Consider the following 23,697-nt stretch of genomic DNA (forward strand, 5'->3'; position numbering starts at 1 on the left):
ATGATATTTTAAAACCATTTTCAGGATGAAAGTTCAATAGAAAGTGATGAATTTGATATGAGTGATTCAACACGGATGTCAGCTGTGAACTCCGATCTTAGCTCCAATCTTGAGGAAAGAATGCAAAGTCCTCAGGCTCTTCATGGCCAGCAAGATGGTAAGCCTTTCAAACTGAATAAACACAACAACAGAAATCTGAGTCAGAATGTATGAAAACATCTTATTCTCTTGTGCCAATTTTTTATCTGTTCCTACAGGGACTTTGTACGCTCAGGTTCCATTATCCACTTTCACTATTTTTTGGATTCAAGTATTTTGTTTAAAACTAGTGTGACAGACTGATTTATAAACAGATGTTAGTTACAAAAATCCAAGCTTGGCCACGTTTTGCTCCCTGAACATAAAATGTGTCGTATCAGTGTGGTTTTGGTTTCTGCAATGTTTCCTAGCTTTGGTTTCTTGAGCCATAATAACTAAGAGTTTAAAAATGATCAGAAGAGTAATTTGGATGTTTTAATTTTCCTAAAAGACAAAATTGTAATTAAAAAACAACTTACATAAAAGGACAGTTTTACCAAAGTGATTTTGCTGGGTAAGGAGATTTTTGCTGGGATTTTGACCTACTTTATTCAGCAGTAAAGGGAAAAAAAAGATCATGATCTCTTATTCCTGGGTCCATTGACAATCCCTGAATTATCCAATTGTTCTTGACAGGAAGAAAACTGGATATGAGAAAGTACACTAGGCAGTTAATGTTTTAAGCTTCCTATTTGCAGAGATCTTTTAAAAATTATTTTGTAGATTTCTATCTTTGTAAGTATAGAATAATGTGTGAAAATAAATGTCCCTTATGAGGGTCATTGTGAATGAAAATGAAGGGTTATAAATAAAAGGCAAATGGCCAATTTTATTCAACATTAGTTTATTATTCCTGTAATTAACAAGTTTACATGAACTTTTTTGGCTGTATAATTTTGTGCCTACATCTGTAGATAGGGAAATGAAACATTTTTCTTGCTTTCTCTGATACTTGCTATTAAAAACTGGTTGTAAAAGATTATTCCTGGATTTCTAGTGGCTATTAGTGATCTGCTTTTGCTGTCAAGGTTTAAGAAATCCGTAGTTTTAAGTATACCAAAAGTTCAAAAAAAAAAAAAGTGGCAAGGGTGTTTCTTTTTCACAGTTCAGATGAGTCTAAAAGATGTTGGTGTCCTTGGCATGAATTACAAGGAAGAAAGAGTGCGTTGATCAGTGGCCTTAAAATCATATCTTACCCACTACAGAGTAGCATAGCTATTGGGATAGAAAGGACATTTACTTGGGAAATTTCTAAGAATGAAGTTTTTCTGGTTTGGATATAAATTATCTTTTTAAAAATTATTTATTTATTTATTGGAGAGAGAGAGAGAGGGAGAGCATGGAGGGAGACTGAGGGAGAAGCAGACTCCCCACTGAGGAGGGAGCCCGAGGCAGGACTCGATCCTTGCACCCTGAGATCATGACCTGAGCCAAAGGCAGACGCTTAACTGACTGAGCCACCCAGGCGCCCCCATCTTTTTTCTTTTAAAATATGAGTAGATGTCTTCAGATTTTGATTTTTTATTGGAGATTGTCTAGCACTGGGATCATAGCATAACGGAAATATGTATCAGTGATATATCACTCTACTAATATTTGCTCATGTGTTTTGCCTGTTTATACCATCATCTTTTTTAGTCTATAATTCTAGAGAATGTAAATAACAAGAGGATGTGATGCAAATTCATGGTTTTCTTGTTTGAAGTTGCAGTTGTGGATCTTTGGCTAGGGAATAGCTGATGTGATATAAATCTGTATTGATTTTAATAAAATCCAGTGGAATAATTTCAAATATTATTTACTCTGAGGGGAAAGTACTTTCTCATCATATATCAATGTATGCCTCAAGGATAAGGACATATCTAGTCATTCCTTCTCCAACCTAAGCCTAACCCTTCCTGCCTTTTCCTCACACTTCTCACTGAGTTTTCTCTTGCAGGTACTTCTATTCTTTTCCTACATACAAGCCTGGTGTAATAAATGTCCTTTTTAGAAAGCCTCCTCTGATCCCATTGTTACCTTCCATTCCATGCCCCATTCCTCTGCACCATTCCCACAACACACTTTCCAGCAAAACTCATTTAAGGACTTGGCTCATCATCTCCACTTTCTCCCTTCTGCTCCTTCTGCTCATCTCGGGTAAGCTTTCATCCTTGCCACTCCACATTGGAGAGCCCTAGGGTGCAACCCTTAACTCTCTCTTCCCCTACATTCACTCTCTAGATGATCACATTGAATCATGTAGCTTTTAATACCATCTGTACCCTGATAAATCCCAAATTTACTTCTCCAAGCCCTGATATCTTTCCTGAGCTCAGGACTATCTCCCCCAGACACCTATATTTTAATATTCTTCAGAAGACTTATCATTGTATGAAATGATATTATTTTTCTTATTTATTAGCTGTTTCTCTTCTAAAATACAAATGCCATATTAATGAATAGATCTTATGTTTTTGATTTTCCTTTCAGTTGTTCCATTTGAGGTAGTTCTTGAATGCCTCAATATTAAAAAAATGAAAATATAACTTTTTACCATTATCATGATTTGCCACATAAATTTTACATGTTTTTTTCACTTTTTTTATTTTCTCCTTTCCCCTGACAGTAGCACTCTCCTAGGGAATCCGCATTGACCAACTACTGTATCATTCCATTTCCTCTGTACTTATACACACATACACACACATGAACACACCCAGACACACACACAAACATATGTATATACTCAGAAGATTTTCTCACTGTTCTTTTATAAAAATAAGTTCATATCATTTACACTATTCTGTATCTTGTTTTTCTCATCCAATATTACCTTTCTTTTAGAGCTTCCTATAGACAAATACATATATTATGAAATCCCTATATAATGGTGAGCAAAGACATGGTCCCTACCTTCATGTAGCACACAATCTAAAGGAATAAAATTGTACATGACGTCACTCACGTTTGATTACTGTTCATCTACCCAATGTGGGGAAATTCCAGCCTCTGTAAAAATAAGAATCGTGGTAGTAAAATTTGTAGTTTATGTCTATCTTTCTTAAGTTAGTGGGGACTCTGAGTGCTAGACATATATTGGATCTAGGGGGTATTACTTTCTTGTAGATGGTGTACATTGATATTTGAGAGTAGTCAGAAGTTGGGGGACTTAGGATATAACAAATCCAATTTTGGGTGGGCAATCCACATACAGCTTCAATCTAGAGTAGTCTAGTCCAGAGTTTCTCAACTTGGGCAAGATGGACACGGCATTCATTGTTGTGAGGGGTATCTGTGCATTGTGGGGTGTTCAGCGGTGTCTCTGGCCTCCACTCACCACGTGTCAGTATTAAATCCTGTCTCCCAAATTGTGACAACCAGAAATGTCTCAGACATTGCAAATGTCCCATGGGGGGGCATAATCTCCCTAGGTTGAGACCAACTGGTGGAGGCAGAGAAGGAGGGTCTGAATAAGAATCCAGTAAGATGGAGATTGAAGAGACCTAATGAAGAGAAGTTTAGAAGTGGAGGTTGGAGAAGAGTCGAGGAATCGTATTAAGTCTACTTTCTGAGATAACAGAAATGTTCTATATCTGTGCTGCTAGTAAGATAGTCACTAGCCATGCTGCAGCTATGGAGTACTTGAAATATTGCTAGTGCAACTGAGGGACTAATGTTAATTTTAATTTGATTTAACTTTAATTAATGTTAACTTAAGTTTAAATAGTCACATGTGGCTGGTGGCTATTGTGTCAGGTGGGGTGGTCTAGACTATTGTTTTACTGTGACTTGGCAGTTAAATGCCTTTCTCTGTAGCCATGGGTTTGATGTTTCTGAAGTCTTTAGAGAAATTATAGGTGAAACTCACATTTTAACAGTCAGCTGGAACCCAAGTTTAATATTTGTAGAATATGAATAATGTAACATTTTAAATTTTAAATTAAAAGGTTCTATTTTCTTTACTACTAAGTGATCAATTTATTATTGTAAAGAAATTGAAATACTGTGATTTTTAAAAATCTTTCCCTATAACTATAACGCAGGTAGGTATAATAATGTCTTTATTAGACAAATGGAGAGTTAAAAATCCCTTTTTAAAGTTTTTTTTTCCTCACTGTGGTTATGAAAGATTTGCAATTTAATCAGTACGAAGGGAAATAATACAAAATCATTTGGGGGATATATGTATATTATGTGTGTTGGAGAAAGAGAAGAAAAGAAGAGAAATATCTTGCCACTGGGCTAGATATTTAGGTAAAGTTCAAGAAGACATAAACTGGAACGAAGAATTTAGAAGAAGGAAAATTGATGTATAATATTCAGCTTCTTTTGTTTATTTTAAGCTTATAATGCTTCCCTAAGTCAACAACAACAAAAAAATAAAAGTAAAAAATGCGCAAAACCCCTGAATCTTAGCATAGTAAATATTTAACCTATTTTACCTTTAAAATATTGAGGTATAATTGACATATAACATATTAGTTTCTGGTGTACAACACAATGGCTTGATATAGGTATTTATTATGAAATGGTCACCACACTAAGTCTAGTTAATATCCATCACCATACATACTTACAGTTTTTTTCTTGTCATGGGAAGTTTTAGAATCTCCTCTTTTAGCAAGTTTGAAATAAGCAATACAGAATTATTAACTGTAGTGACCATGCCATACATTGTATCCCCAGGACTTATTTTTATTTTATTTTTTTATAACTGGAAGCTTGTACCCTTTGTCCACCTTCACCCAATTTTGAGTAAAATATATTAAGCTATGTAAAACTTTACAGACTTCAAATAATTCCTGCAGGCTAAAATCATTTAAAGATTCCATAGTCACTTGAGTTAATCATAAAAGCAGGAGGTCCTTGGAGCTATCATGAAACATAAGTAGCTAATTGTGAAAGAGGCTCTCCTAGGCAATGGCTGTGGTTTACAGGATTCCAAAAGGTATTCCAGATCAAAAAGCTTAAATATGGGGGCACCTGGGTGGCTCAGTTTGTTAAGCGACTGCCTTCAGTTCAGGTCATGCTCCCGGAGTCCTGGGATCGAGTCCTGCATGGGTCTCCCTGCTCAGCGGGGAGTCTGCTTCTCCCTCTGACCCTCTCCCTTCTTGATCTCTCTCTCACTCTCTCTCTCACTCTCTCTCTCAAATAAATAAATAAAAACTTAAATCCATAAAATTTTTTTTTAAAAAAAGCTGAAAGATACTCTGTATTCAGGTGTTCATCAATTTGTGTCTTGTTCTACCATCATTTAACAGCCACCATAAAGAAAAGAGCCCAGGGACACCTGGGTGGCTCAGTCAGTTAAGTGTCTGCCTTCAGCTCAGGTCATGATCTCCGGATCCTGGGATCCAGCCCCAAGTGGAGCTCCAGGCTCAGCGGAGAGCCTGCTTCTCCCTCTGCCCCTACCCCTACCCCCTCCCCCATCCCCCTCCTAGCTCCTGCACACTCTCTCTCAAATAAATAAATAAAATATTTTTAAAAAAATGGATTATAAGTAGAAATGTGCTCATGTAGGCTCTGTCTTTGAATCCTGATTCTAGAAATTTGTGGGAACATGCCATAGCTCAAAAAATATTCTTTTTTCCTCATTATTTGTTTTATTCTGAATTTGTACATTCTAAAAACAGTTGATTTGTTTTTTGTTGTTGTTGTCTAAAGTTATGTATTAAAGGATGTCTGGCAAAATAAAAGAGCCAGATTTAGAGACAGACTTGAAAGTTTCAGTTCAAAATAAACATTCAACTTCATTTGATAGAAATATACTTTTCTAAGAACCATTTTAATTGTTTTTCTGAGTTAATATATTGTATACTATTGATAGTTTTGCAAAGGAATATTTGTACTTTATTTATCTCAAAAATATTATTAGATAGGGGCGCCTGGGTGGCTCAGTCGTTAAGCGTCTGTCTTCGGCCCAGGTCATGATCCCAGGGTCCTGGGATCGAGCCCCGCATTGGGCTCCCTGCTCCGTGGGAGGCCTGCTTCTCCCTCTCCCGCTCCCCCCGCTTGTGTTCCCTCTCTCTCTGTCAAATAAATAAAAAATCTTTAAAAAAAAATATTATTAGATAATCAGCAAAGGATTTCTGTTTTTTTAAGTCACAACAGATTGTTGTGTTTTTCCCTTTTGCCCTTTTAAGATTATAGGAGTACAAAGGAAAATTGAGACATTCCCTTTAACTCTGCATATTAGCTTAATCAGCTTTTAAATTGAGGGATTGCGATAGAAAAAATATATATACATTTCCCTTAAGTCCTCATTTTTTTAATGATTTTAGTCATGACATCACAGAATATATTGCTCTTTGGAGAGTGTGTTCTGTGTCCCCAGACTGTTTCTCAACTTAGTGGAGTAATAATAGAATTTTTTCATAGTTTTTTGTTTTGTTTTATTTTTTGCAGTATTTGGTACTTCATTTATGTATCAAAAAATGACTTCTTTATTCATTTGAAACCTTAACAAGCAGCATCCTATGTGCCAAGCAAAGGGTTGTGATAATGTCTAGAAACCAAAAAGAGGGAGAAGGACTTGAGAATTAAGAATTCTCTTAAAGAGTTCACTAATACTTCAGTGTCTACCCATGATGGATAAAAAAAAAAATATTCAAGGCAACTTTTTCATTCAAAGATATGTTTGGTAATTCTATTAGCATGTAGAAATGCATAGTTCATTTACTAGAATTTAAAAATCTCCCCCTTTCCAGGGCGCCTGGGTGGCTCAGTAGGTTGGGCGTCTGCCTTAGGCTCAGGTCATGATCCTCAAGTCCTGGGATGGAGCCCTGTGTCAGGCTCCCTGCTCGGGGGGGAGTCTGCTTCTCCTTCTGCCCCTCACCCCACTCCTGCTCTCACTCTCTCTCTCTCTGTCAAATAAATAAATGAAGTCTTTAAAAATTAATAAAAATAAATAAAAATCTCCCCCTTTCTGCATAATATTTGTATTCTAGAAATGTTTTGATAGCTTCAATTGGTCAGACCATTTTTGAGAAACAGGAAAAAAATTTAATTGGAACTCAGTGGTTAACCTGCATACAAATACTAAACTACAACATATATATTATGTATATTATATATAATATATACACATACATACAATCATGTTTAATTATAAGAAACTTTGAAGAATTTTAGGTTTTATTTCACTGCTAAAAACAGGCAAATTGTTTGCCATAAATATCAGTTTGGTAAGAATAAAATAATTTATATGTATTAAATATCTTATAGGTTAATAGCTAAATATTCTGCATTCTAATAATTTGAATTGCATATCTTTGAGTAAAATCATAATTTTCCTTTAAAAGTGTTGTGGCTCTCAGGATCAAAACGTCAGAAGACAGTTTCTGAAAGTCAGAAAAATACCTTGTTTTGAATCTTGTTAGAAAAAAAAAATTGAATCCCACTGAAGCCCACTTAGTCTTTCAAAGCCTAGTTTGATTAGAACAAATGACTAGAACAAATATCCCTTTCTAGAATCTAGGGTTAAATTCCTGTTTCCAGGAATGCATAAATATTTTGTTTGATAACATATTAGTCTAGAACATTTTTCCTATATAATAATCCACAGTGTACTGATTTCCAAGAGTGTTAGTAAGAAACCCATTGAAATAACATTTCCATGTGAAATATTTTTCCAAGATTCTTTGAGCCCCTTTGGCTTCTGTAATGGGGATCTTTGTTCTTACTAAGACATATGATATAGCATTAACCACCCTCAACCCTAATAAAGGAAGCATATTCAGGAGCTAGGTATCCAAAAAGGAAGCGTATGTCCCATTCAGACATACAGTTTTAGTAAGTATCTTACTTGCAGCTTTGAGCATACTTAGGCAAGGGTAAGACTCAATATTTCATTATTCATTTAAACAAATACCTACTGAACCCAAGAATGAGCTACACAGTGGAATTAGAAGCATGGACATGACATATAAGGTTAACCATAAGAAATTGTCATATTGGATCAGCCTAATAGTTCAAGCTCTAAAATAAATGGAAACAGAAGGGAGTAAATTTAAATTATAGCTAATTAGTTGTGAGATAAATAAGTGGGGAAAGAGATATAGTAGTGGAAATTTTACTTTTCTTCTGTCCTAATTTAGATTATATGCTCAGTTGGTAGCACAGATTCCTACCTGGGGAACTTACCTTAAAAAAAAACCCAAAAACCAAAAAACAAACAAAACAAAACAAAACAAAAAAAACCCCACAACAGATTCATGGGACCACCTCAAATGGGATGACTAAGACCATAATGTGGGAAAAGTGTGGAGCCGGTATTCCAGACCATACTTTTATACTCTTCACATTTCTACTAGCAGTGTCCAGATGGCAACAATCTAAAGAGTATCAAGTCATGTGGGTATAGTCCTGCTCAAATGCTGGTTTTGGCCAGTGTTATCTTCTAAATTACCTTCTGAGTGAGGATTGATATGCATGGGTTTCACTTAACATTGTTTTCTTAGTTATGACAGTTGTGTACTGCAATTTTTTAATACTTCTGAAAATGTTCCTTGTCTACTAAATTTTACAATCTGTTTGCAGTCTTTTTTATCTGAGTATTGCACACATTTGGATTTCATTTTAGAAGACACACACACACACACACACATAACACTCTTTAACTGCTGTGTATACATGAATAAAATTTTATTAAAAGTAGGTTTGTGACTAAAATTGCATCTAATTTAGCCCAGTGGAATAGTCTCAAGTAATTATTAAAGCATATAAACCAGTAATAAAAGCAATTACTATTCACCATTTAATTTAGTTGGAAAATCTAATAAAACATGTTTTTAATAAAAATGATGTAAAACCAGTATATTTAATATGAAATTAAATTTAGTGGTTAATTTTTTATGATGGTGAGTTTTAATTAGAAAAGCTATTAAAATTTTTTTAGGTGGAACACCAAATTCCCTATTGAGGTTATGTTGTCTTACGTAAGTCACTTTCTTTGTTTGAAAACTTTGTTTTCCTTTAATGGTTTCTAATTGTTTAGGAAATTTTGCAGAAAGCAAAAAATAATTAAAAGGATTTTTTTTACATAGATGTAATAAAATATTTGACTTCCCAAATTGAATCTGTTCCTACTGGTGTTAATTCCCAATTTTTAAGTTGCATACACTTCTGGACTTAAAATACCTAAGAATGATACAATGATGCTATTTTTTCTTAATTCAATTTGTTTTAATGCTAAATTTAAAAAGAATTTACATGATAAACTTATTTAGTTAGTTGAGGTAGTTACACCAATAAAGTTTTTAGAAAGTTTTCTCTTCATGGCAATTCCTTTATAAGTAATTATATCATAATTGTCAGAAATATAAAGCATCTTTGTAAGTACTATGAAGAAGATAGATAATTAGATGGAATGTTTCTATGAATTGGAGGAAATTTTGATTGCTAGATTCTTTTGTAGTATTATATATGCTTGTGTGTGTGTATTTAATCATTTGAAATTGCTTTTAGGCAGTTATTCTATTTCCAAAAACAGAAGAAGAAACAGCAATTTGGCTTACATGTAAAACATCAGTATGGCAAAAATATGCTTAGTTATGCATTTACTTTAAATGTTTTTGTAGGGAATATTTTCTTATATTTAGGGTGATAATATTTGAAAGTTTACTTTTCTCTTGAATTAAAATTCTGCTTCTTGATACTTTACTCATATAAGTAGCTTTTCATATAAGTGAGTGCTTGTTTAGAAATTTAGCTTATTGATTTCAGTCTAAAGCTTGCATACTCCAGACCCTAATCCAATCTTAACTAGTTCCTGGACCTCTGGAAAACTAAGGGAAATTGGCTAGGTTCCAGTCTTGACTTGGAGAGTCTAATCTGATCAGTGAAGGATGTCAGATTAATTTGGAATTTTACTCCTGGGTTATTTCTTTGTTTTGAAGTATTGTTCTTGTGCTTTGTCATGACCTTTATGACAGTGTTCACTGGTCCATGAATGATTACATGGATCCAACACTCAGTTTTTTAGTACCTCCAGGAGATGCCAAAATTCTGTTAGGACCAAGTAGCAGAGACTAGACCTGTTAGTCCTTAAATATGGAGTTTTGTCTGTCTGATAATAAATGCATAAATAAGGTAAGAATACACAAGACACCAAAGAGATGTTAGAAAGTATGTATCTTCTGAGCATTTATTCAAATAAACTTTGAACCTATAAATTCATGTATCCAGCTATATTATAAAATCAGAACCACTTGAATTTTACCAATTTGAAAGTCTAAGTAGTTTTTTTTTTTTCTAAATTTTTGTTTGTTTTTACTGCCACCTGCCTAACCTTTATAAACTCTCACTGTAAAGTCAACACCATGCTGTGTTTCTTTACAACTTTCTTATAGCTAGTGTGGGTCAGCCAGCTATTACTTTAAAAAAAAAAACAGCTTTAGCCTTTGGTTAAAAATAATTTCAAGGTTGAATAATTTCAGGACTTTGAAGCTGGTGTTGCATGAGAGTTACAGAGAGATAAAGCAGTTACAAAATGGTGCTAAATTGACCATAAAAATCTTTATTTACTAGGTTTACAAAGATCATAATTAGATGATAAGTTCACAAAAGGAAAGAATCATCAGAGGATATTGAAGAAAAGAGTTGAAAGGATATTTCATTATATTCATTATAAATATATAGTGTAATTGTTTTCTTATCACTCTCACTTCTTTATTTGGGAATGCCTGCAGGGAGGAAACAGTGCATCATCTGCATTCATGCACCTGGCCTTTGGAGCCAAGAACAATGTTTGACATATCATAGAATGTAGTTTTTGAATTAAAGTGGGGTTTGAAATTTCTTCCCCATCTGCTTGCTTCTGACGTGGATGTGCACTCACCTCTTAGACTCAGTCTTTCTTGCCAAACATTAGAAGGGCAGTTGATTTCCTTGCCCATGAATGAATCTTCTGTCCTTTTCACATCTCAATCTGGGGTTTCTAAGACCTATTGCTGTCTCCCTTACCTACCTCCCAACCCGCTGAGGAGCAATGGAACAATAAAGTAGCATTGCGACCTGAAGTGAATTCATTAAGGAGGCAGCAGGAAGAAACTTTTAAGTTTAAATCTTGACACCTGATTTCTTATCCCAGCTCTTCCAGTAACTACTTTTGCAAACTTATTTAAGAATTATTAAAACCTTTGGGCTACCATTTCTACATCTGTAAATGGGAAGCTCAGAAAACCTCTAAGATTTATTCTAGCTCTAGAACACTCTGAGTGATCACCCTTTTAGGATCCTCTTTCTCATCTATAACATTTTCTGTTGTTTTCATCCTGACAAAACACTTCCTTTAAAAAATAAGTGGGACATGGGGCGCCTGGGTGGCTCAGTCGTTAAGCGTTTGCCTTCGGCTCAGGTCATGATCCTAGGGTCCTGGGATTGAGCCCCGCATCGGGCTCCCTGCTCTGTAGGAAGCCTACTTCTCCCTCTCCTGCTTCTCCCTCTCCCACTCCCCCTGCTTGTGTTCCCTCTCTCGCTGTGTCTCTCTCTGTCAAATAAATAAAATCTTTAAAAAATAAAAAAAAAATAAGTGGGACTCTATCATTTTCTTTTTTTTTTTTTTTAAGATTTATTTATTTTAGAGAGAGAGTGAGTGAGTGTGAGTGGGAGGAGGGAAAGAGGGAGAGGGAGAGAGAGAATCTCAAGAAGACTCCCCGTTGAACACGGAACCTGACTTGGGGCTCAATCTCACCACCCTGAGATCATGATCTGAACCAAAATCAAGAGTTAGATGCTAACTGACTGAGGCACCCGGGTGCCCCTCTACCATTTTCTATATGTCCTTAAACTTCCTTAATTGTTTTCTCAGGCTAGAGGAAGGAATTAAAGAATGATGGAGACACCCCCATCCTTCTTCTTCCAGCTGACCCTTCCCATCTTTAAAGAGCAATTTCATTTATTATTTTTTAGTTTTTATTTAAATTACAGTTAGTTAACATACAGCATAATACTAGTTTCAGCTGTTTTAATTCCAAGGTATATATATATAAGGAGTACTTAGGAAACTAGGGTGATTACTGAAGGAGCAGACTTCCCACTTTCCCTCCAATCTTGACTACAAGAATCTTCCAGAGTCTTTTTCTGTCTTGTTTTTGCTGCCAATCTTCCATGCTTTTGGTAAGAAACTATAGTCAACACAAAGGCTGTTAGGTATTACCAATATGTGAAATTAATTCTCCCCCTTTTTTCCCCTCTTCTTTATGAACATCATGCTTAAGAACCCTTATCCCTTATTCCTTCCTGAATATATGTATATAGTATGTACATATGTATGTAGGAGTGGCTGTGTGTATATGTAGAGAAAGAAAGAATGGGGCGCGATGGCTATGTGTGTGTGTGTGTGTGTGTGTGTATAAGGGATAAAAGAGAGAGAGGGAGAGAGAGGGAGGGAGGGAGGAAGAGTTAGTTTTAGTACTTTCAACAATTATGATTATCATCTTCCTTTAAGCACTTTTCATAAAATTTATCCTGAGTTCCTGAGGTACTGGAGGGTTTCTTAGGATTTCCTTTAACAGCAACATCATTGAAGATTTGACAACCTTAAATGTCTATATACATTTCAGAAACTTTGAGATTTTTGGCAGTCAAGTATCAATCAGCACATCTCTCAGTGTGGGGATTTATTTCACTAACATATCATTATTGCTACTGCATAATAACATCTTGGAGAATACATTCCAGCAGCATACAGAATAAAAAATACAACTCATCACTGCTTAGCTCTGTCTTTATTCAAATCTATGATAAAGCAATCAAGAAAAATCAGATTCGCATTATAGGTACAGGGGAGGTTAGTGCACTGAACAATGATGCCAGGGTTCTAAATTGGGCTCAGTGAGAACATACTTACTTAATGCGTGTCAACAACATCAGCAGTTTGTTTATCTAAAATGTGATGTGCATAATCCTATTTTTGAACGGATGAAAAACATCTAGACTCTCATCTGAATTTAACCATCTAAAATCAAATTGTTGTAAGGTATTTCCAACAGAAAGTGAGGATAGGTGATGACAAGAACTGTCTTGATTGCTTACTGTATGGCAGGCGCTGCCCCAAGAACTAACTTTTCAGATTTTCTCAACAATCTTATGAGGTACAAACCGTTACTATTTTTATGGTATAGATGAGGACATTGAGGCTAAATAACTAGTCTGTCATCACCCAACTGCAGAGTGGTAGAAACAGAATTGGAACACAGACATTCTAAACCTGGAGCCTATGTCTTTAAAGATGAGATTCTAAGTGGCCACAAGCCTACCTCTGTAACCATTGCATTTATTATGTTCTGTAACTGATGCATCTTATGCACATTATTTTATGTTCTTATTTTCTGAACAGGGAATTAATATTCTGGTTCATATTTTAGTCTTGCCTGTGCTTTTTAAACTGCTTATGATAGCTACTTGTAGATGTTTTCCCCATACTTTCCTATTTTCATGCACATATCTTCTTTGTTTCTGCATTGTTATAAAGATATTAAAATATTATTTCTAGCCATTGAAGTATGTTGGTTTCATCTAGCTTTCTAAAAGAGGAGTAGCAAACTTAAAATCTATTTCAAAAACACCTCTTGACAATAATTGCCCTGTGTTTAAAATTCGTATTTCCTTTTATCTGTCAAATATGTAACTGACTGTTGACAATTTCTTTCATTTCCCCCTATTCTTCCCTTGTTGGAAAGGACAGTAAGAAATTATGATTGACCTTCTCTACTGCATTCATTATTTCAGATCTTCTCATTTTACTTTACTATTCTTTATTCTAAATAATAAGACCAAGCTTTGGCAGAAGAGGAAAAAAAAACAACAACACTTTTCATTCATGACCATCCACTCATGTCAATAATGATTTATCTTATAAGCTTCCTGGAGGTAACATTTCAGTTTTGCTTTGTGTGAATAACAATAAAGTGTACACTTTTTGATGAAGAGTACCATTTTCCTACATAAAGCAGCCAGATGAATAGGTTATTTTGAAATATCAATCATACAAGGCACATGTCTTAAAATAACATACATACTTAAAACACTCATTGAAAGAATGTTAAATGGTGTAAAATGTGGAAATTATCCAGATTAAGTTAGGTAAACTTATATAATAATGGTATATTCAACTGTACCCAAATGTGAATAAACTTTAAAAATAAAACATCAAACTTCAAAAGAAGGCTTTTAATATTATAAATCGAAATCACTTGCATTTGTGACAAGAACATAACTAGACCCATAAAGGTTACTAAATGCTCATGAGATATTGTGGCTTTGAGAACTGATACTGAGTGAATGAAGGTTAATAATAGAACCAGTTACCACTTTGGTGTATTTTTTGTCTAGTGATTGTAAATGTCACTACATAGGGCTTGTCAACTGGCCAAGCTGTAAATAGGCCAGCTTTTGCATTTGCATCTATAGGTAAGGACCACTTCATATTTTCTTAAAAGGAAGACTATAAAATGTTATTCTGGAAATGAAACTTTTATAAATAAGCTCCAAGTAGACTAGGCATTTTGACTTTCTTTTGAAAATGTTTCTTACCCCATCGTGGTGGTATTATAATAATGTCATTCAGTTTAATAATCACCATGGTCTCTTGGGTCACATATTATTCTTATTTCAAAATTGAACCCTGTCTTTTGTTTTCTTTCCATTAAACCATGCTGCTTTTTTGTTACTAAAAATAATGTTTTACCTTGTTAAGCAAGCGTTTACTAAGAATTCTTTATAAGGCAGATTCCAAGCCGTTATGAAACAGGACAGTGGACAAGGGAATGGTACAGTGGATAGTGGTGTGCCAGGGTTCACAGGACCGAAGTGTAGATCCCATTTCTATGACATAACATGTCCTGATGCATTCCATTTCACATATGTTAATGTAAGGGTCCTCCATTTTAAGGTAATATTTGCCTTATTAACCTCACAGAATCTATGACAGGAACCAATACGATAATATGTCCATTTACAATAAATATTTATTACCACCCACTGTATGCCAGAACTATGTAAAGTGCTTGGAATTCAGCAGTGTGCAAAACATAAAAAAGGTCTACACTATTACACGATATGTAGTCTAGTAGGGTGGGGACAGGAGACTAAATTTCTGATTACAAATTGTAACAACCACTATGAATGGAAGGAGCCTCATGGGAGAAGATGGCAGTGATTTAACCTGGCAGTGGAGAGCTGGGAAATGCCTCTGAGAAAGAGTGATGTAGATCCAGAAGGTGAAAAACAGTTCAGAGGTGATAAAAGGCCCAAGAGCACCTCAGGCAGAAGCACCTGCATGTACAAAAGCCATGTGCTTTATAAACTGTTAGGTATAATGGGGCCATATTTTGATGTTAAACTCTGTGTGCTTGGTTTTTCAAATCCTTTTACTTCTGCTCACCACATCTCCTTTCAAGCAGAGTCCAGGGCTTTTCAAATGAACTGCCCTTAGGCTAAGCATATTATGGAAAGAATAAAGAATCAATTGTTTGGCTTCTGAGTACTTAAGTAGATATTTTAAAATTAATAACATAGATATGCATCTTTAACACCATGGCTTTCAATGGCAAGATACAAACATAGAATAGAATTCTAAGAAATTGGTTTTAAATAGGAGCAAAAGCCTAGAGGTCTGGATGAATAAATTATAGAAAGGACAAGAATGCATAATAACTTTTTTCCTTCCCAAAGAAGTTAAGCTTCCTACTCTATGGGGGAAAGAGCAATTTAGAGAGATGAGCCACATGGTTCTCTGCGAAAAGTTTAGTGGCCATGGCCAGGGCAGCAGAGTAATTGGAATATGCTTGAAGGATAAGAGAATTGAGTTCTTTACCCAGGGTATAGTTAGGAAGACTGCAAACCTCACAGAGAGATGCCCTGTGTCCAACATGGCATCTGAAGAGTACAGTAGCCATAGCATGAGGTACTTAGATGATAGGCTAAGGAACATCTCACAGACACACTGGCTAGCATGGGGTAAGATGGCAGGAAAAAGCAACTGGGGGGTCTGGTGAACCAGAAAAATCTCTGAGGTTGAGAGGACGAAGTTCCGAATCTACGATTTGGAAGCCCTGGTAGACTCATGGTCATCATCAACAGATGCCGCAAGGATAGGCATCTGATGAGAAGGTTACTCTTCCTCCTTTTCTTTCTCACACTTCCTGAGCTTCATTCAATGTCATGTCACTGAGATCCCTAGGGAGAAGGGGAAGGAGTGCTGGTGGTTAGAATCCTGACGAGTTTACAAGACAGAGTAGTTCTACAAACAAGACTGAGTTTTCACTGGAAATGACTGAACATCCTTCATGTGGCATAAATTTCCCTCCCTGACCAGGAGTGGAGCAAATAAAGTGAATTCAATTAAAAAGGAAAACACCCCCTTTTTGTACACTTGAGTTGGTGACCATGTCGATTTAAACCAGTTCTACATAGAATACAGACGTCAGTAGTAATCATCATTAAATTTGGGGCAGAGCTTAGAAGTTAACATTTCTAAGGTACCTTCACAGTTATCTTAAATGTATCATCCTGAGCAATGTCCTACTTTTTTCAATGCCTTGTAGGAAATTGGAAAGCTGGACCATTTTGTACCCATGTTCTTTTATAAGTAATCACTAGGCATTCCAGAAATCCTCTTCCAGATCAAAAGATGTTTTAAAACTATGCTATTTTGATCCCATGTGAGTAATTGCTTTTATATTGGCTTGATATTGTGTATACATAGTTGGCTGGACCATGATGTATTAAATGGTTTATCTTCTCCTACACTTACCTATTTGAAATGAATTATTTGATAATATGTAGCAAAGGAACACATTCTTGTGGGAAGTCATTTTTTTTTTGTTAGAGTGATGTCATTGAGGGTGTGTGTCATTGGCTCCTGGGAGTCGTTCTATAGCTACAACATCTAGTGTCACCTAAAGAATGCTGCTGTGTGCAGACATCCTTTGCATTTTGCCAGTTGTCTTTATTAATCAGGGGCAAAAGCCATCATTAACAAGAATGACTTAAATTTGGGAGAAGGAAATTAACTTCACCTGAGACTTCACCTTCAGCTAGAATACAGTATATGCCCACCTAATGCGATTTTCTGTAACCTGACCAATGTTGAGAGGTTTACGTCCATCATACTTCAAAACCGACATTTATTTCATTTTCATGTAAAGAAAAATTGTGTTACTTATTGTCTCCCTTGTAAGTAAAATCATGTATTCATAGCTCACAGGTTTAAATGTAGACTAAAATACCTTGGCTCAAGAAAATGCTAACATTTCAATTATCTGAGATGAAAAGAAATAACACATAGGTGCATTGAATTCCTCTTTTCATGGAAATTATTTTACAATCAGAAAGGTAAACCTCTGGATTTAAAAACCTATAAAGGCATTTTTCAAGTGTAAAAATAATAGAATATTTTTATGTGATAGTTTATAGCCAACCTACTTTGGAAGTTAGTTTTTTTTATTATTATTATTTTGCTTTTCTGGAGATATGAACAGATATTTGCTACTGTTTACACTGTTGCCATTGAAGGTAATATCCTGGAACACTTGAACACTTTTAGTTTTATGCTGGAAGAGGCTGTAATGGGAAATAGTAAAATCACCAGTTACTCTATTAACCACTAGAGGTCTACTGATATCAAATTTCTGCCAACATCCTTCATTTCTATAAATACTTAATTCCATATGAATTAAAGTAAATTTCTTCTTTTTTGTTATGTATCTTTTTTTCCTGTGGACTTTAATTCCACTTAAAATTGAGGGTGTTTGGCAGTTTAGGGGGTTTGTTTTTGTTTGGGTGTTTATTTTTTGGTTTTTGTTTTCCTCTCAAGTTGTATTTAAATACTATAACATGACTGTTAACTTTTAGGAAAAGTTAACTTTTAAATGGTTGGTATGTATTTAGTGTGTGTGTGTGTTCTGTGTGTATGTGTGTGTGTGTATATATATTTATATCCCATGTGTATATATGATAACAGTTTAAAAATGTCTGGCTTGCCTTTCATTCAGTAGATACATGAATGCCATTTGATTCTAAAGCAAGAATTTACTGCCTGGTGTTTCACATTTTCACATTGACTTGTGAGTACACCTTCAGGGAGTTTGCAGCATGCATATACATCAAACATAAGCGGAGTTCACCATTCAGGGACTCATGTTGTAGTCTCTGTCATGTTGCTAAAAATAGATGACTTCTATTTTGTTAGAAACAAGTAAGTGTTACTAACCACCATTTTGTAGAAAATTTGTGTCTAAGAACCCTGGAATTACATGATATTGTGCTCTTAAAATACTTTGCCATTTTATATTCACTTATATAAAAAAAGGTAGCAATTGAAATCTGAGTGAAAGAACTGAGGAGCTCATCTTTGAACCCTTAGGAAGGTTAGGAGGAGTTCGGTAAATGCTGTTCAAGTGATTGTCTGTCTTCCTATCATGGACCAGGGGTGACATTGGAGGAACTAAGAAACACCCTCTAGTCAGAGGTCTCCTGCGCCTACAGTACTTTAAAGAGTCCCAGCTCTCAAAGCTCCATAGAAATGTCACTTTCATTATTCACTAATCCAATCCATCCAGCTCCAGCCCCATTCTCTTGCCCCCAGATGAATAGTGAAATTAGAAATACGGTGTCATCTTGTTGGAACTAGGAGGAAGGGCAATGTGCAAGTTCTGGGATTCCCTTCTGGTTAGCCAAAATAATTTTGAATGCATCTGCAATAAAGAGAAAACCTCAACTTAATGAAACATTACATCTACATTTTTTAGAGCATTTAGTGAGCTGCCCTTGAATTTATTTTCAGACAGCATTCTGTCTTGGCAGAAGCAAGATTTACAAATGCAACAAACGGAAGACTTTCATTTAGCCCAGGAAGCTAGCTTTTTGTTTATGTTTTTGCCCTATGTTGCTGGGTAGTTGTATTTTACACTATCCAGGACGACCTTTTTTTGAGTAGGCAGAGTAGGCTACCGGGATTTGGAAGATGCCAGAAAGGGCTCCCGTTGGCTGCTATGTGTAGGTATGAAGTGAGGAAGTCTGTGCACTCTACAAAGGCTACTGTTGGCCATGCAGTGAGGGAAAGCTGATTATTGGTCATGTTCTGTTCTGCCAAGCCAAATGTGCAAGGCTCCAGAAGATTGGAGATCTTTGTGTAATTCATCTGACAAGGGGAAACACCTCTTGCAAGTAGCTAGCCTTTCTGTAGTTCGTTCAAGGAATCCCATGTGTCTGCTACTGTCTTCCCCCTACTAAAGTATCACTCCCATTCACCTATCAGGATATATAAAATTTTACCATTATATCTTTGGTATCCGAAGTTTCTCATATATTCTCCTTTATCATAATTAAGAAAACATACACTTCTCAAAATATAACCTTTGCAACTATAAATGAATACCTAAATTTAAATTATCAACTACTAACTGGGAAGACTCACAGGAACTTAAAGATTTTTTAAAAAGTTTATGGAATATATATATTATACAAAATATATATAAAAATTTCAAACACAAATAGAGGAAACAATAAAGTGCATATGTACTTTATATGTATATATATGTATATATATTACATATACACATATATGTATTAAATGTACATATGTATTAAATATGTATATTTATATACAATAAAGTGCATATTTATTTATAATAGGATGTACTCATCCCCCAGCTTCAAAATTATTTGCTTGTAAACCATTTAAATTGGGGAATAAAGAGCCCTGAAAGAGAACAGGATTCTGCCTCCACTTTGGCCATGCCGTTCATGTCAAGATCGTAGTGAAACTTCCATGGAGATTAATTCCTTCTCTCCTTTTGTTCAACTGTGATCTGATGAATGAAAAAAAAATTATTTCACTTACTACTTCTGGAAGCATTTCATAAAAATGATTGAAAAGACATGATTGCTGATATACTGGGTTCAAGAGTAATTCACTTGTTCTTCAATTATTAAGCTCTTACTTTGAGGCAGAAATGTTTTTACTGCTAGGACCATAGCAGCAAACAAGGCAGACAAGATATCTGTTATCCTGGAATTTATATTCTAATAAAAGAAAGGCCTAATTACATAATATAAACTAAAACACTAAATCCTGTATATCATCTTCCATGAGGAAGCAGGGACCACTTATACAGCTTTTTTTTTTTTTAAGATTTACTTATTTATTTTAGAGAGAGAGAGCAAGCCTGAGGCAGGGAGGGGCAGAGAAAGGGGGAGAGAGAGACTAGCAGACTCAGCACTCAGCATGGAGTTGTGCAGGGCTCGATCTCATGACCCTGAGATCACGACCTGAGCTGAAACCAAGAGTCTGACGCTTAACCGACTGTGCCACCCAGGTGCCTCAAAACAGCCTTTTTTAAAGAAAGAAAATTAGAATCTACAAGTTTCTCTTTTAAGAAAGGAGAATTTTTTATTAAAACTGTTTAATAACTAAGAGGGAAAAAATCTAGAAAAGTATGTGTTTGTTACAGTGTGCTCTGTTCTTTTCAGGGTATCTAAGAAAAGACAAACTTTCTTGGGTTATGAAACTCGTAATCCCTGTTTTCCCCTATAAAATACACTTAATGACTTCATTCTTGAGTTAGTTTCATAATTTATGAAATATTGCTGATAAAATTAGATAAGCAATGAAAAAATGATCACTATAAAAACTGGTCCTTCAAAATGTTATCAGTTGAGGTAAGTAAAACTATATAAGATCTTGGATGTCTTATGGTTTTGTAGGCTACTTTATTTTCAAAGCTATGAAAAACACCACACAATTGTGATCGGCAAAAAGAACATGACTACCTGGTATTTTCTTGCTGCAAAAATTATAGTGTAAAATCATTTTGCCAGTGTTTTTCCTGAAAACTGAATATGAAGCTTTCTTTATTTCTTATTTCTTATTTTTAAAGCTATTTTTTGAAGCAGTTTTAATTTTACAACAAAATTAAGAGGGAGGTATAGTGATTTTCCATATACATCCTGCCCCACGTATACATAGTCTCCACATTATCAAAATAGCTCACCAGAATGGTACATGTTTTACCAAGGATGAGCCTACCTTAACTCATCATAACCACCCACAGTCCTTGGGCTTCATTCTTGGTGTTATACATTCTTTGGGTTTGGATAAATGTAAAATGACATCATCATTATAATAGAGTATTTTCAATGCTCTAAAATTCCTCTGTGTTCTTCTTTTTTTTCTCTCTTCCTACCCATCCCTGACATGCAGTGATCTTTTTATTGTCTCCACAGTTTTGCCTTTTCCAGCATGTTATATAGTTAGAATAATACATTATGAAGCCATTACAGATTGGTTTCTTTCACTTAGTAATATGCATTTAAGATTCCTCCATGTCTTTTGCTGACTTGATAGCTCATTTATTTTTGGCAGTGAATAATATTTCACTCTCTGAATGTACCACAGTTTATTTATCCATCCACATATTGAAGGTCATCTTGGTTGCTTCCAAGTTTTGACAATTATGAACAAAGCTGTTATAAGCATCTATGTGCAGGTTTTTTGTGGACATAAATCTTCAGCTCCTTTGGATAAATGCTAGGGAGTGTGATTGATGGGTTGTATCATAAAGGTATGTTTAGCTTTCAAGAAACCACCAAACTGTCTTCCAAAGTGGCTATGTTATTTTGTACTCCCACCAACAATGAATGAGAGTTCCTGTTGCTCCATATCCTTATCAGCTTTTGATGTTGTTTGTGTTCTGGATTTTGGCCATTCTAATTGGTATGTGGTTGTATATCATTGTTGTTTTAATTTGCATTTTCCTAATGACATATGAATGTACTTATTTGCCATCTGTATATCTTCTTTCCTGAGACATCAAGTAGTCTTTGGCCTATTTTTTAAATGAGTTGTTTTCTTATTGTTGAGTTTTAAGAGTTCATTGTATATTTTGAATAACAATCCTCTATCATTTGTGTCTTTTGTAAATTTTTTCTTCTAGTCTGTGCCTTGTTTTCTTATTTCCTTGATATTGTCTTTTGCAGAGAAGAAGATTTTTATTTTAACAAAGTACAGCTTGTCAGTTATTGATCATTTATGTAAAAAAAGTCATCATCATGGGGCACCTGGGTGGCTCAGTCAGTTAAGTGTCCAACTCTTGAATTCAGGGCATGATCTCATGGTTGTGAGATGGGGCCCTGCATTGGGCTCCACACTCAGCAGGGAGTCTGCTTGAGATTCTCTCTCCCCCTTTCCCTCGGCCTCTGCCCCTCCCCCAGCTGTCTCTCTCTCTAAAATAAATAAATCTTAAAAAAAAAGTCATTGCCATGCTCAAGGGCATCTAGGCTTTCTCCTTGGTTATCTCCTAGGAGTTTTCTAGTTTTCATTTTATGTTTAGATCTATGATCCATTTTGAGTTAATTTTTGTGAAGGGTCTGGGCCTAGATTAATTTTTTTACATGGGGACATCAGTTGTTCCAGCACCATTTGTTGAAGAGACTGTCTTTGCTTCATTGTATTGCTTTTGCTTCTTTGTCAAGACCAGATGACTCTATTTATATGGGTCTATTTCTGGACTCTCTCTTCTCTTCCATTGACCCGTTTATCTAATCTTTGGCCTATACCATACTCTCTTGACTACTGTAGAATTAGAATAAGTGTTGGGTGCCTGGGTGGCTCAGTTGGTTAAGCGACTGCCTTCGGCTCAGGTCATGATCCTGGAGTCCCGGGATCGAGTCCCATATCAGGCTCCTTGCTCAGCAGGGGGTCTGCTTCTCCCTCTGACCCTCCCCCCTCTCATGTGCTCTCTCTCTCTCATTCTCTCTCTCAAATAAAAAAGAATTAGAATAAGTGTTTAAGTTGGGTAATGTTAGTCCTCCAACTTTATTCTTCTCCTTCAATATTGTATTGGCTATTCTGGGTCTTTTAACTCTCTATGTAAAGCTTAGAAGAGTTTTTCCAATATCCATTAAATAACTTGGTGGGATTTTGACTGACATTACATTGAATCTGTAGATCAATTTTAGAAAACTTGGCATCTTGACAATAGTAAGTCTTTCTACCTATTAACATGGGATATCTCTCCATTTATTTAGTTCTTTTTTGGTTTTGTTCATTGGAGTTTTGCAGTTTTCCTCATATAGATATTATACATATTTTGTTAGATTTATACCTAAGTGTCTCATTTTTAGGGATGAATATGTGTTTTTAATTTCAAATTCCACTTGTTCATTGTTGGTATGTAGGAAAGCAATTGACTTTTGTACATTAAATTTGTTCTACAGCCTTCCTCTAATCACATAATTTCAGGAGGCTTTTGTGATTCTTCAGATTTTGTACATACACAATCATGTCATTTGTAAACAGACAGTTTATGTTTACCTTCCCAATATGCATATATTTTACTTGCTTTTCTTGATTTATTACATTAACTAGAATTTCCAATATGATGCTAAGAGGAACAGGTGAGAGTGGACATTCTTGCCTTGTACATGATCTTATGAGAGAGCTTTAAGTTTCACACCATTAAGTATGTTAGCTGTGGGTATTTTGTAGACAGACTTTATCAAGTTGAGAAAGTACCCCTCTATTTCTATTTTACTGAGAGTTTTTTTTTTTAACATGAATAGCTTTTGGATTTTATCAAATGCTTTTTCTGCTTCTATTGATGTGATCATGTGATTTTTAAAAATCTATTAATA

At 35.2% G+C, this 23,697-nt stretch overlaps 1 protein-coding gene across 3 annotated transcripts in view; it reads left to right on the forward strand.

Annotated features, from left to right (window-relative positions):
• Positions 1 to 23,697, forward strand: part of NOL4 (nucleolar protein 4) — a 413,857-nt gene that overhangs the window by 125,884 nt on the left and 264,276 nt on the right. For all 3 annotated transcript variants that reach the window (XM_034995876.1, XM_034995877.1, XM_034995878.1), the window contains exon 5: positions 25 to 157. In XM_034995876.1, coding sequence (XP_034851767.1) covers positions 25 to 157 — 133 coding nt within the window. The remainder of the gene's footprint in view (positions 1 to 24; positions 158 to 23,697) is intronic.

Source organism: Mirounga leonina, unplaced genomic scaffold (genome assembly GCF_011800145.1).
Source record: "Mirounga leonina isolate KUSES-001 unplaced genomic scaffold, KU_Mleo_1.0 Mir_93, whole genome shotgun sequence".
In the NCBI taxonomy this organism is placed as follows: Eukaryota; Metazoa; Chordata; class Mammalia; order Carnivora; family Phocidae; genus Mirounga; species Mirounga leonina.